The following is a 12,471-nucleotide window of genomic DNA, read 5'->3' on the forward strand; positions in this document are numbered from 1 at the left end:
CACGTACACCTAACATGGTGTCTAGAGCTCAACCTCTGTGCTGTTCTTTCCCAGAACCTGTGATCATGAAAACAACATCAGATAAATTCTGATTTGGGACATTTTTACGGGATTCTGGCCTCTACTCCTTAAGACAGCTAAGGTCATGAAAAAGAGGGGAGCAGACTTGGAAGAAAAGACAACTAAACACAATGTCGAGTCCTAGATTGGATCCTGGAACACAAAGAGGATATGATGAGAAAAACTTGTAAAAATTAAAATAACTGGAGTAGAGTTTAAAAAAAAAAAAGTTTTGATAGGAGAAAAAGAAAAAAAAAAAAAAAGCCAAGACTGAGGGTGTAGCTCAGTGGTAGAACACATTTAGCATGTGTGAGGTCCTAGGTTTAATTCCCAGCATCACCAAAAAAAAAAAAAAAAAAAGCCCAAACCCAGACAGGCAGTATATCAGATCCCACACTTGGAGGGTGCATGAGTTTGGCTAAGTTCTCTTGCTTCCCCAAGCTTCACTTTACTTTTATCACATGCACAAAGAGGACCTTCTAGAGTCCATAGAGAATTATATGAGATGGTACTTGGATGGAGGTAGTTGGTGGAGAGTGAGCGAGTGCAGGGGCAGAACTTGACACAGTAGCCCCGATGCTGTTTGTGAATTAGAGGATTGAACAGTTTGTCAAAGCAGAGATGTGTGTGACTAGTTCTGCTAATGTGCTTCCAGCAAAGTTTCACAGAGTTGTTGCTGCTCAAATTTGGTCTTAAAATATTGAATCCAAGGGGAGAAAAGCTTAGCAGGCAGAGGAAACAGCAAGGGCCAGGTCCTAGGGGTAGAAAGGGGCTGCTGACTCTTCCTGATGCTCAGCCTTGCCCTTTGCTCTGGTTCTAAGACTTCATCTGGGAAAGGAGTGAGCAAGTCCCCATCTTCTGCTTTAGACACCCACTTGTGCACTCCTTGTTCCCTTTCTTCCCCCACCAAAGCCTTTTTTTTCTTTCGTCTTTAATTTTCTCATAATCTCTTTTCAACTATAGCAGCTCATGGTAGTCAGATTTAACCTGGCTTGCAAATCTGCTCCTTTTCCAATGTCCTACCAACTCTTACCAATCTCACCTTGTTAATAGTCCTTAATATTGATTTTTGTCTTCACCTCATTAAATGTACTAACAATCTTTTTTTTTCAGATTTTACATGTTACCTAATGTATTAATTCATTACTTTTTTCTCTTGACGTAATTTTCTCATCGTATATCCTCCATTTGTAAATAACTAGGGATAATCTCTATCTTAACTCTGCACTGGGCTCATCACAGTAATATGTGTAAAGTTTCTTTAAAGAAGTAGGATAATGTTTTCTATTCATCTCTTGGAACAAAATGAAGACATTTGTTCGGCATCCTATTTTATTAGAAAGCTTTTTCTTTCTTTTTTTTTTTTGTCTCAGGAATTCTGTCCCTCCTCAGAAAATAAAAATGGTTTTTATCTTTACAATTAAGCTGCTTCTGTTCCCCCTTGGTCATTTTAAAGCCCTGAAGATCACCTTGTAGAAGATAACTGTGTTGCCTCAAGTTATTCCAAGCATATGTGTCATGACTTATAACGAATTGCTTCTGACAGTCTTCCCAACATAAATGAGTAACTTATGTGAGATGTCTGGCACAGCCTGACAGTACTTGGAATAGAGGGTATGCCCTTACTGCAGACATCTTCACATGGGAATGCTTAATTTGTCATCTTCTATAAGAAAGTCAAAAAGAGTCCAAAGTACTAAAAATGTTGTCAGACATGATGTGAGATCCAACCAGCTACAAGAGCTGTTGTTGGTTTAACTTCGTGAACTGATGCCTCAAGTGTTATAGAGTGTGCTGAATTAAATATAGTGTAAGCAAACCCTTACCACTATTCACTCCCGAAGCTAACAGACGAGGGTATCAGAAAGGGGTAAAATCATTCTTAAGATGAAATTTGGTCTGGGTGCCATGGCATATGCCTGTAATCCCAGCAGTTCAGGAGGCTGAGGCAGGAGGATTGTGAGTTCAAAGCCAGTCTAAACAATTTAGTGGGATACTGTCTCTAGATAAAATATATTTTTAAAAGGCTGGGGATGCAGTGCAGTGGTTAAGCCCCCATGAGTTCAATCCCTGGTACCACCCAACCTCCCCCCAAAAAAGGGTGAAATTTGGCTTCATTATTAAATTTCTCTACAGATAGTCAATAGTTGGTAGCCAGGAATTATTTATAAATAAAAGGGACCAATAATAAAATTAGTGAAACAAGTCAACTAAATGCTGTGAAAAATTAAATGAAATAAGAAGCAGATTCTAAACTCCAATTAATAACTGTGCAACCTATTTCAGGCAACATGAGATAACTGGACACTTTATATATATATATATATATATATATATATATATATATATATATATATATATATATATACATCAGTAGAGGTTAAGAGGGAAAATGTGACTTTTCTCAGGAAACACAGATCATTGTTAATAATATGGAGGGAAAGAACTGTGTAGCTAATGAGTTTTCCTGGCAAAAACTTTAAAATGCATCTTAAATAAGCCAAACAACAATGGTGCATTGATTTTTTTTTTTAGGACATAATTTCTTTAAAATGCACAGTGCTTATTTTATTACTCTGTTTAGATGAGGGCCCCTTTCTCTTCTCTGAGGATAGGGCTAGTGTAGTTTGCATCTATTTCCTCCTATGATCTTCACACACACACACACACACACACACACACAAAACAAAACAAAACAAAACAAAAAACCCCTGTGGTCCTGGTGATGAAGACAATCCTACCATGTTTTATTAATCACAAACTTGCTTCTACCAGAAGTGTTCAAGTTATTAATGAAGCCAGTTTTTTCCTTCAGTTGTATAACTTCACGGACACCACATTTCCTAGGACATTTATTAAGAACTATATTCTTTCTCAGTCGATGCCTTTTTCTTAAGTCAAGGCATTTTTTAGACTCCTTGCTTCTCACTTTCCCTTTGGTATGCCACCAGCCATCTTGACCGTACCATTTCTCCTGGCTTTCCTTGTTACCTTAAAAAGAAGCTCAGAGTTTTTTCACACAACTCTTTGACTTCAGAGTTTAACTTCTAAATAAAGTAAAAATGACTTCCATCCTAGAAGTGCCTACATTTCAATTTGTTTTTAAAAACAAATTGTAGTTTTACTTTTGCCTTCTTGCCTGTAACTCAACAGATCTACAAACTGTCTTGTAACCATTATTTTGTGTTTCAAATTCTGTCTTTTGTTTTCAACTCTAAACTATTTTATAATGTATTTCTGTTACATGCAAAGTATGTGAAAGAGGTGGTCAGGAGCTTGATGCTGTCTTATAAGTAGCTCTTTTCTCATAAGTTTATTGTTTATTTGTAATCATTTCTTTTCTGCAGTTCAACATAGCCTGGTTAAGAAAGGAACATTGGTGAGCTAGTATGTTCTGAAGTTTGTAGTGCCTCACACAACAAGCCTTATTTTTGTGACAATCACCCCAGAATACATTGCAGAGAGCACAAATTCCCCTAGGTCATCTCTTTCTCAAAATAGCTATTGTCTTTTGTGTTAACAGATATTGATGAATGTCAGCAAGGGAATCTATGCATCCACGGGCAGTGCAAAAACACCGAGGGTTCCTTCCGATGTACCTGTGGCCAGGGGTACCAGCTGTCGGCTGCTAAAGACCAGTGTGAAGGTAGGAGTGTGGAAGCTGAGATTTCATTGTAAGCACCTAGTCTGAAAAACTGTACACTCAGTGAAGTGAATGTGACTTATAGACATGACATAGATGATTGCATCATAGTACCAGAAAGCTCAGGACTCAAACACAAATCAGATAGGTTGATAAAATAAGAGGAGAGTTGAATCTGAAAAGTAAGGCATAGGTGACTAATGGTTAAATAAATGTTAATATAGGAAGAAATAGTATTGCCCCCTCTGTAATTCTTTACTACAGAAATTCATTTCCACTTTAACCATTAAATTCACTAAAGGTTTCACATACTGGTATTTCAGTAGTTAGGAGGTCATTATATTGGCCTGGTATTATGCTGTGGAATGTTAATGATCTTAGTTTTTGTATATATTTTAGCTTTTTAAATCTTCTTTTTAAATAAATCTAAAGAAGACTTGTCAGTAAGATTGAAATGATGTCCCCCATACTCTCAGAGGTAAATTTGTGAAAAATGTCCTGTTCCTAAAGGAAAGGATGAGGAATCTAGATTTGCTGGGGTTGACTTTTTAAAAAAAGCATTTCATTGAATTTTAGACAGAGGTATTTCACTTCCCCTATACACTTATGGTCCCTGAGTTTGAAGATATTATGATAGTACTTGTGATGAGCACAAGTGTTCAGAATTCTTGAAAATAAATGCCATTTCTTATTTGAGAACAGAATCCATACTATATATTATTTGTTGTTTTATTATAAAGAAACAAATCACATTCATATATCTATATAAACTTTGAATATTTAATGAGAAAAAAAAGTCTCCTGAAATAGTATTATAAAAGCGAGAGTATATGGTAGTAATTACAAAGGCATCTACCAATATTCTCATCACCTCCCCCACCATTTCTCTCTAGGACATAGAATGTCATTTCTGAACCTAATAAGGAAGTAGAGAATGGTGGAATACTTACAGAACATGCACATGTGCAGATAGACTAAGCAACTTATACTGGATCTTATGAATCCCTCTCAAAGCTTTTATCTTTACTTTTTGATTCTTGGCCCCAGTTGCCTCAGTATTTAATGAGTACCTACACCTATGCATAGAAAACTACAAATGAATGAATGAGAGATCTACACATGGTATAAGGCTACCATCTTCATAGTACTTTCTTTTGTAAAGCCCATGACTTAACATCAATGAGAAGTCAGACGGAGATAGAATCACCTATCAGATTATCTATAGCACAGAATTGTTTTAGGTGCCAAATACTGTGACATCCACACTGATGATGTGATTAGAGTAGGGGAGAACAGTGATCCAGGGTCCCTGAGGTGGGGGTGGGGGGTTGATGTGTGTACTGAATCCTATAAAGACACATTGAAGTGCAAAAGCTCTCAAATTTCATAAGCAAAGTCCTTCAGTGAGCAACATGAACTGAGTGCCTGTTCACTGGAAGGTGTTAGGATATCTACGGAGAAATAAAGGATGTGGTAGACTTAGTTCTTGCCTTCAGGAAATCTATTATTATAATCTAATAATGAAGGTAAAATATTTGGATACATGGAATATATTTTGTGTCATCTATGTGTGGGTGGAACCGATGTGTATGTGTGGGCCTAAACGTGGGACTGTGGAAACAGAAAAAATAAATGATCTCTAACCTGAGAATGTGTGATTCAGGAAGAGTGATTCAGGGGGGCATTGTTGGTATCAGAAGGCCCAAGAGAAGGCCTTCTAGATTTTGTTCACTAGATTTTTCCAGAGGATCCTTGTGATAGAAAACTAGATAGATAGGTAGATAGAGGATATGAGAATGGGTGAATGGATGAATGGGTATGGAGCCCAATTGCTAGGGGCCCAAAGAATGAACTAGTGAAAAGATGTGAAGAGATGTGCACTTCAGATCAAGGGTTGGTAAACTCTTTCTGTCAAGGGCCAGACAGTAAGTGAATATGTATTAGAAATCCAAGAAGCTAGGGTGAGGCTCACAGATTACAGTGAAGTGTTTACTACCCTGTGGTAAACAGTGGGGTAAATATATACAGATTCCTAGATCCTTGGTTAATTTTTTTTTAAAGATTATTCCCTTCTGGAGAGTTACTGACCTTTTATTAGAGGTCATTTTAAGCCATAGAATGAAAGCTCTAGTTTCAATTAATTAATACCAGATAGTTTATAGACCTCCTCTCCATGGAGGATTGAAAGGGTGTTCGGAGCACCACTTCTACTGTTTCCTTGTGCTCTCCTACTCACAGATATTGATGAATGTCAGCACCACCACCTTTGCACTCACGGGCAGTGCAGGAACACAGAGGGCTCCTTCCAGTGCGTGTGTGACCAGGGTTACAGAGCATCTGCACTTGGAGACCACTGTGAAGGTGAGAATTGCTTCTGACTTCAGAACCATAAAATGCCAGAATCCCAGGGTCATCTACAGGTCATCTCTGCCCCTGTCCATGAACTTGACCTTTGACTTCACAGTTGAGAACCTTAGGTCCCTGCAAAGTGTTTTCCCCAGGGTTCACACAAATAATCAAAGAAAGTAGAGTTCAGGTTTTCTTAGCACTGCTTGGAGTGTCTTTTAGAATTGAGGCAGTGAAAGGAGTAGAGAATCAATTTATCCTGGCCACGTAGTTCTGAATTTGAAACTCCTTTTATGCAAGACTGATTTCCAAGTGTTCCAAATAAGGAAGCACAACTTAATTTTTCAGATAATAGGAAGATTTTTTAGGAGCTGAGCTATTTGTGTAAAACCTTTGTTCGAGATATCCCACACATGCAGCATTGTGTAGTCATTAACCACGTTCCCTGTGCCATGCTCAGAACCTGTCTGTGACCCTCAGCTCAGCATATGGAGAGGACACATCTTCTCCTGGCCTGCTCTTGTTCCCTTGACTGCCACCCTGTCACCTGTGAAGGTTCAGTGTGTTCCATATCCACCCGACGAACAGGTTTTTTCCAGCTCACTTGTTGCTTTGCTGCACTTCCAGCCCATTATTTATAAAACCAGAAACATGAGCATGACAGGTGTACCCCCACACCAGAGTCAGAGTTTTGAAGTGAGGATCTGGACTCCACCTAGAAGTTGATGAGCTTTTGGAGAATGGTTTTGTGATATGCCTTTCAAGAGCCCCAGATCCTTTTTCACCCCAGCCCCATTAATTGGGGGAAGGATCCATTGTAGTTTAGAACATGCTGCATTTTTGATTGGAGAACTTGGCACAGCAGGCCAAAGGAGCTGAGTACCATACCCTTCTGTTGCTGCTGCGAGTGGAAAATGACTCAGCCCTTTTGGAGGGCAATTTTGGCAGAATTTCAAAGGCCTCAAAATGTATATTCTCTGTGAACCAGTAAGTCAGGTTCTAGGATATTATCCTAAAATAATAATGTTCTCCAAAGATTAATAACATCATTGAAAAATTGTAATCAATCTATGTATTGAAAAATAGGCAAATAGTCAAATAAGTGATAAATATGATTACATCAGAAACATTGAGTTTGGAGAACTCTCCAATGTGTTGTTAATGATTTGGCATATTGGCTTCTAAGGCAGAAGTGTCAGTTGTGTTGTAGGGAACTAGGAGTATAAGCTTCTGCTGTAGAGGGTGATAGGTAGTAAGGAATATGTGAAAGCCCTGGAACCTAATCTGACCATCATGTCTCTTGTGCCCTGATTCTTGGCCAAGCTAAGAGGGTAATCATGCCATAAATCATGGATAATAGATTGGAGAACCTGTTCTTCTATCTTGGCCTTAGCCATCTCATAAGAACTCCAAGGTTTTTATTCTAAAATCATCCATTACATGAAAAGTCAAACAAAAACCCTTTTGGCCAACTTGTTCTTCATTTTTAACATATATGTTTTTAAGATACAATTGTGTTACATAAGAAAACTTCTTTTGGGAATATGTATAATGAGGCTCTTTTCTCTTCAAGTCAGGACTAATTTCCCTAGTGTTTTGGGATATAAGTAAGAGTAGAGTTTCTCCAACTAATTTGGAGCTCGCTTTGAAACTTCGTTAGCACTTTAGCCTGCTAATTCCCACCCAGTTCTGTTTCCAACCCACCCCCAGTGGTATTTAGCCATAATTAACTGAGCTATGACAGTTTACATGCCTCTCACAGCTGTGGGAGGAAGAGCCATAGCTCTTGTTGGCTTTTATGTTTACATGTGTAATTTTCCTCTAATAACTTTGGCTGAGACCTCCTTTTCTTACTGTTACCATCTAGGGGTGCTGGGTTTGTTGTCTTTTTTCAGCAAAGAATTGAAGAACAGGACACAGAGGTAGCAAGCAAGAAGTAGGTTTATTGCAAAAGTGGCAGAGAGAGATTTCTCTAGAGAGAAGGGGGCCCAGGGCTGGGAATCCAGTGGGGGAATTTTGGCCTGTTCTTTTTATGGTCTCTGGAATTTCCTCCTTTCTTTTTCTCCTCCCTATGTCCACACTCTCCTCCCTATTATTGATTGGTGCAATAATAATAATAATTGTCCATGCATTGGTTTTAGTTTTTCTATTGGGTTCCCTGATTAGGAAAGTGTCTTTCTGATTAGGTCCCCTTTTTGTGTCCATGAGCACTTTCATCAAGCAGGAAGTTGACCTAATCAGAAGACCCTCTCCATGCTCCTCTGTTTTGGCCTTGCCCCCAGACTCCTCACTTGCCATCTTGTCCTGCCTGCCTAAGCCCTTCTATGTTTCCTACATTACAGCATTATCCTACAGTCCTGCTGGCTTCCTCTTAGAGTCAGAACCCCATGTTGTGCTCCTTGATGAGTGCTTTTAGGCCAGCACACTCAGTCTGAAATGGCCTCTGTTGTCTCAGTTCTCAGCCATCCTGGCCTTCGAAGCCTCCTTGCCCTTCTAGGCAGGTCTTTAAGCACACATCTACCATAGCCCTTCCCTAGTACCTCACCAAGGCTGCTCCCTGCAGATCCCTTGCAAAGCCTTCCTCTGGCCCATCAGTTACTCACTTCTATATAGACGAAATCAAACACAGAAATCCTAGGATATCCTTCCAAGTCAGAATCATTCATTTATTCATTAGTGTATTTATACACAAATTTTTATGCAGAGTCAAATATGTGCAAGGTACTGTTCTAAGTCCAGGGCATAAATTAAGCAGAAAGAAATTCCTGCCCTCTTCAAGTTTACATGTAGTGAACCATAAACATGATAAGCAAACTGTACAGTTTATTAAATGACAATAAGTGCTCTGGAGGAATATTAAGGGGGATATATGAGCAGTGCTGAGGGAGGGTGGTGATTTGGAATAAAGAGGCAATTAGAGGCTTCCCCAAGTCCATGGCATTTGATTATTAATAGGAAGAACATTACATTGAAAAGAATAGCAAATGCAAAGGCCCCAAGGAGCAGGCTTGGTGGACGAGATTAAGGGCTCCCCATGAGCACTTGTAGTTTAGGCTTTTCAGTGCCTAAAATGAGTATTCAAATGACAATATCTAAAACAATGGGATTCAGGGTTGAGTCCTGCACTGGGAGTCCTCAGTACATAGACCATATTTAAAGCCATGGACAGGTTCACAACTCTTAGAAATGAGGAAATAGGTAGCAACCAGCAAAGGAGACTGAGGGAGAAGTGACAAATGGAGAAAGAACATCCAGAATCCAAGAGGAGGAAGCGTTTCAAGGAGGGGAGACGGTGATGCTAGGTAAGAGGGCGACCAAAAGTTGACCACAACATTTAGCAAGGTGGAGGCTATTGGTCCTCTTGAGAAACTCAGTAGAGAGATCAGGATTCACTGTTGCTTTCCTTAAGACCTATCCCTCAGTTCCTAGGAGGACCATACAAGGTGATGGTGTAGAACAGTACCGTGTTGGGTTCTCTTTGGTTTTACTTTGAAGGTAGATAAAGATTTTTTGGGAAAATTTTTTTTTATACTAAACCTGACTCTCATACTCTAATAGAAGACAAAGAGTTTAAGAATTTTTACAATAATTTTGCTGGTGCAGTGGCACATGCCTTTAATCCCCAGTAGCTTGGGAGGCTGAGACAGGAGGATTGGAGCTTCAAAGCTGGCCTCAGCAACTTAGCAAGGCTGTAAGCAACCTAGTGAGACCCTGATTCAAAATAAAAAATAAAAATGGCTCAGGATGTGGTTCAGTTGGTTAAATGCCCTTTGACTCAATCCTGAGTACAAAAAAAAAAAAGAATCTATACAATAATTTATAAACACTTAAAATAATGTTGCATTTCCCTTCTCATTCACTGTTTCTCTCATCATGAAATATTCAAGATGTTTCATGTTAATGAATGTAAATCAAATTAAAGTAGTATGAACAGAGCTGATCTGCTTCTGTATGCTGCAGCAAATATCTAGGTTATACAACATTTCTCTTGTTGCTGAAGTGCATATTCTTCAGATTCTCTGTGATCATTTTTGAATGATGCCAATGATTAAATATGACTCTTCTCCCTTTATCTGCATTTCCTAAGGGGCAAAGAAGAAAGGTCCATATAAAAGCTGCTCACTTATTATGTTCCCATTAGAGTAGTTGTGGAGCTATAGAATTAATGTGGAACAATTATGGGTCTCATACACAGCTGTGGAATATAAAATGGTACAGTCTGTTTAAAAAGCAGTTTTTTTCAAAAATTGAATATAAACCTACTATAAGAAACAGCCATTCTATTCCTGGGTGATTACTCAAGGAAAGTGAAAATGTACGTTCATACAAAGTCATACATGGGTGTTTATAGAATCTTTATTCATTGTGACCAAAAATGAGCACAACCGAAATGTTTATCAAAAGGCAAAGGGGTGAACAAATTGTGGTATATTCTTACAATGAAAAATTACTCAGCAATGAAGAGGAAAGAACTGTCAAAACTCTCATCAGCTTGGATGAATCTCAGAAATATTATGCTGAATTGAAGATGGCAAACACAAAAGGGACAAGAGAGACCCTGCAAGAGTGGTGGACATGCCTGTATCCTGACTTCAGTGGAGGCATCCATAAGGAGTATACCCAATATTGTACACACAAGGTGTACACACCTTAAAACTCATTGAACTAGACTCTTAAAGTAAATGCACTTATCATATGTAAATTACACTTCGGTGAGATTAGAAAAAAACAATAACACACTAAACAAAAAGCAATTACTTGCTTTAGTTGAGACAGCCATGTCAACTCTGTTATGTTTTAGGAACCGTATTCTGAACATTTTAAATCTGTGTACTAACTTGTTTTTGTTTTGATCTAATGAAATGATAAGGCACTCTTTTCTGCCCAGTAAATAATACAGAAGCCAGTTAACTGGTTGATTTGGTTCAGAGAGGAAACTTGAATTTATTGTTCCCATACTTGAACAAGACAGCAGGATAATGAAACAGCCTCCTTACTTACTTCTTCCTGGAACCGTTCTGTGTTAGCAGCAATCATTATTATTTGCAAGAAATGCCATAAAGTGCCAAATTCTGAGAAAACAAGGTTTTCCTCCTTAGCTTTCTTCAGTGCTAATTGTTTAAATCCTGCACAGACACACCAGAGGGGGACTCATGAAGTGTGTTAGGAGTCGTGAGCTCTGACTAGGAGTAAATGTAATAAACAGCCCTGGAAGAAGACCCGCCTGACCTGAGGGGCATCTTTAATTGTCTCGCATGCTCCCAGCCAGAGCTCAGTGCTTTTACAATCACTCTTAGTTGTACATGTGCTGTGAGGATATATACTAAAAAGGAATCTAGGCAGCCCTGAGTCTGTTTTGATAGCCCCTGAGTGACAGCTAGGTTTTGATCTTGATGCTTGATGGTTCCTCTTTCTCCAATAGTCCCTCTTCTTCCCTCCTCTGTATTCTACCTGCTGTCAAGATTCCAAGTAAATTCCCTCTGTTACAAGAAGACTTTTTTTTTAACCATTAAAATATCTTTTCTCTAAATTCAGTGACCCCTAAAATTACTATGATTGTCAAATAATTATAGTTTATGACAGTTCTTAGAATGTTAAATTGTTTGGGGCTTATAAAGTAATTTAAGATGTTTTTGTGTTCATTTAAAAAAGATATATATATATATATTTCTCTTTGTAGTCAGGGACCTTGCCAAGTACTCTAAAATGTTTCCTATAGTGCATAATGCAGGATATTATAGAAATAGATCAAGTATGTTAAGTATGCTTAAAATATAAATTAGCAATATGTGTTTTAAAAATATTGATTCTCTACCATCACCAAGAACATTACCAAATTGTTTGTTGAAAATATTTGATTGATTTTTTTTTCTTCTTCCAGTTAGTTACATTTTTATCACACACACACCCTCTTTTTTTTTGTTGTTGTTGTGGTGCTGAGACTGAGTCCATAGCCTTGTACGTGCTAGGCAAGTGCTCCATAACTGAGCACCACCTGCAACCTGTTGATCACAGTTGTTGTCTAAAACTTTTGTGTATCGTTCAATGGTAAAGTCCTTTCAAGATGTTTCATGTTAAAAATAAAACTCCAAAAGTTAAAAAGCTCTGATCCATTTAAAATCACATGTACCCTATAAATGATATAAAATAATGCATATTTGTATGATTTTGGTGAGTAAAGTTAAGAAAAATGTCTGTTTCTTATATACAGTTCATTTTGTCTTTTAAACTTTTTTACTGGGTTTATAGATATCAACGAATGTCTGGAGGACAAGAGTGTGTGCCAAGGAGGAGACTGCATTAACACCCAAGGGTCCTATGACTGTGCTTGCCCAGAGGGATTCCACCTAAATGACAATAAAGGATGTCAAGGTAGCGCTCGCTCGCTCTCTCTCTCTCTCTCTCTCTCTCTCTCTTGTTCT

General features: G+C 38.4%; 1 protein-coding gene across 7 annotated transcripts in view; it reads left to right on the forward strand.

Moving 5' to 3' along the window:
* The window catches only part of Ltbp1 (latent transforming growth factor beta binding protein 1), a 393,004-nt gene that overhangs the window by 304,697 nt on the left and 75,836 nt on the right, over window positions 1-12,471 (forward strand). For all 7 annotated transcript variants that reach the window (XM_046441615.2, XM_046441616.2, XM_046441617.2 and 4 more), the window contains 3 exons: window positions 3,584-3,706; window positions 5,942-6,064; window positions 12,299-12,421. In XM_046441615.2, coding sequence (XP_046297571.1) covers window positions 3,584-3,706; window positions 5,942-6,064; window positions 12,299-12,421 — 369 coding nt within the window. The remainder of the gene's footprint in view (window positions 1-3,583; window positions 3,707-5,941; window positions 6,065-12,298; window positions 12,422-12,471) is intronic.

The sequence above is a fragment of the Marmota monax genome, unplaced genomic scaffold, assembly GCF_021218885.2.
Source record: "Marmota monax isolate L192 unplaced genomic scaffold, Marmota_monax_Labrador192_F-V1.1 WCK01_AAM20220418_F8-fsc00010, whole genome shotgun sequence".
Lineage (NCBI taxonomy): Eukaryota > Metazoa > Chordata > Mammalia > Rodentia > Sciuridae > Marmota > Marmota monax.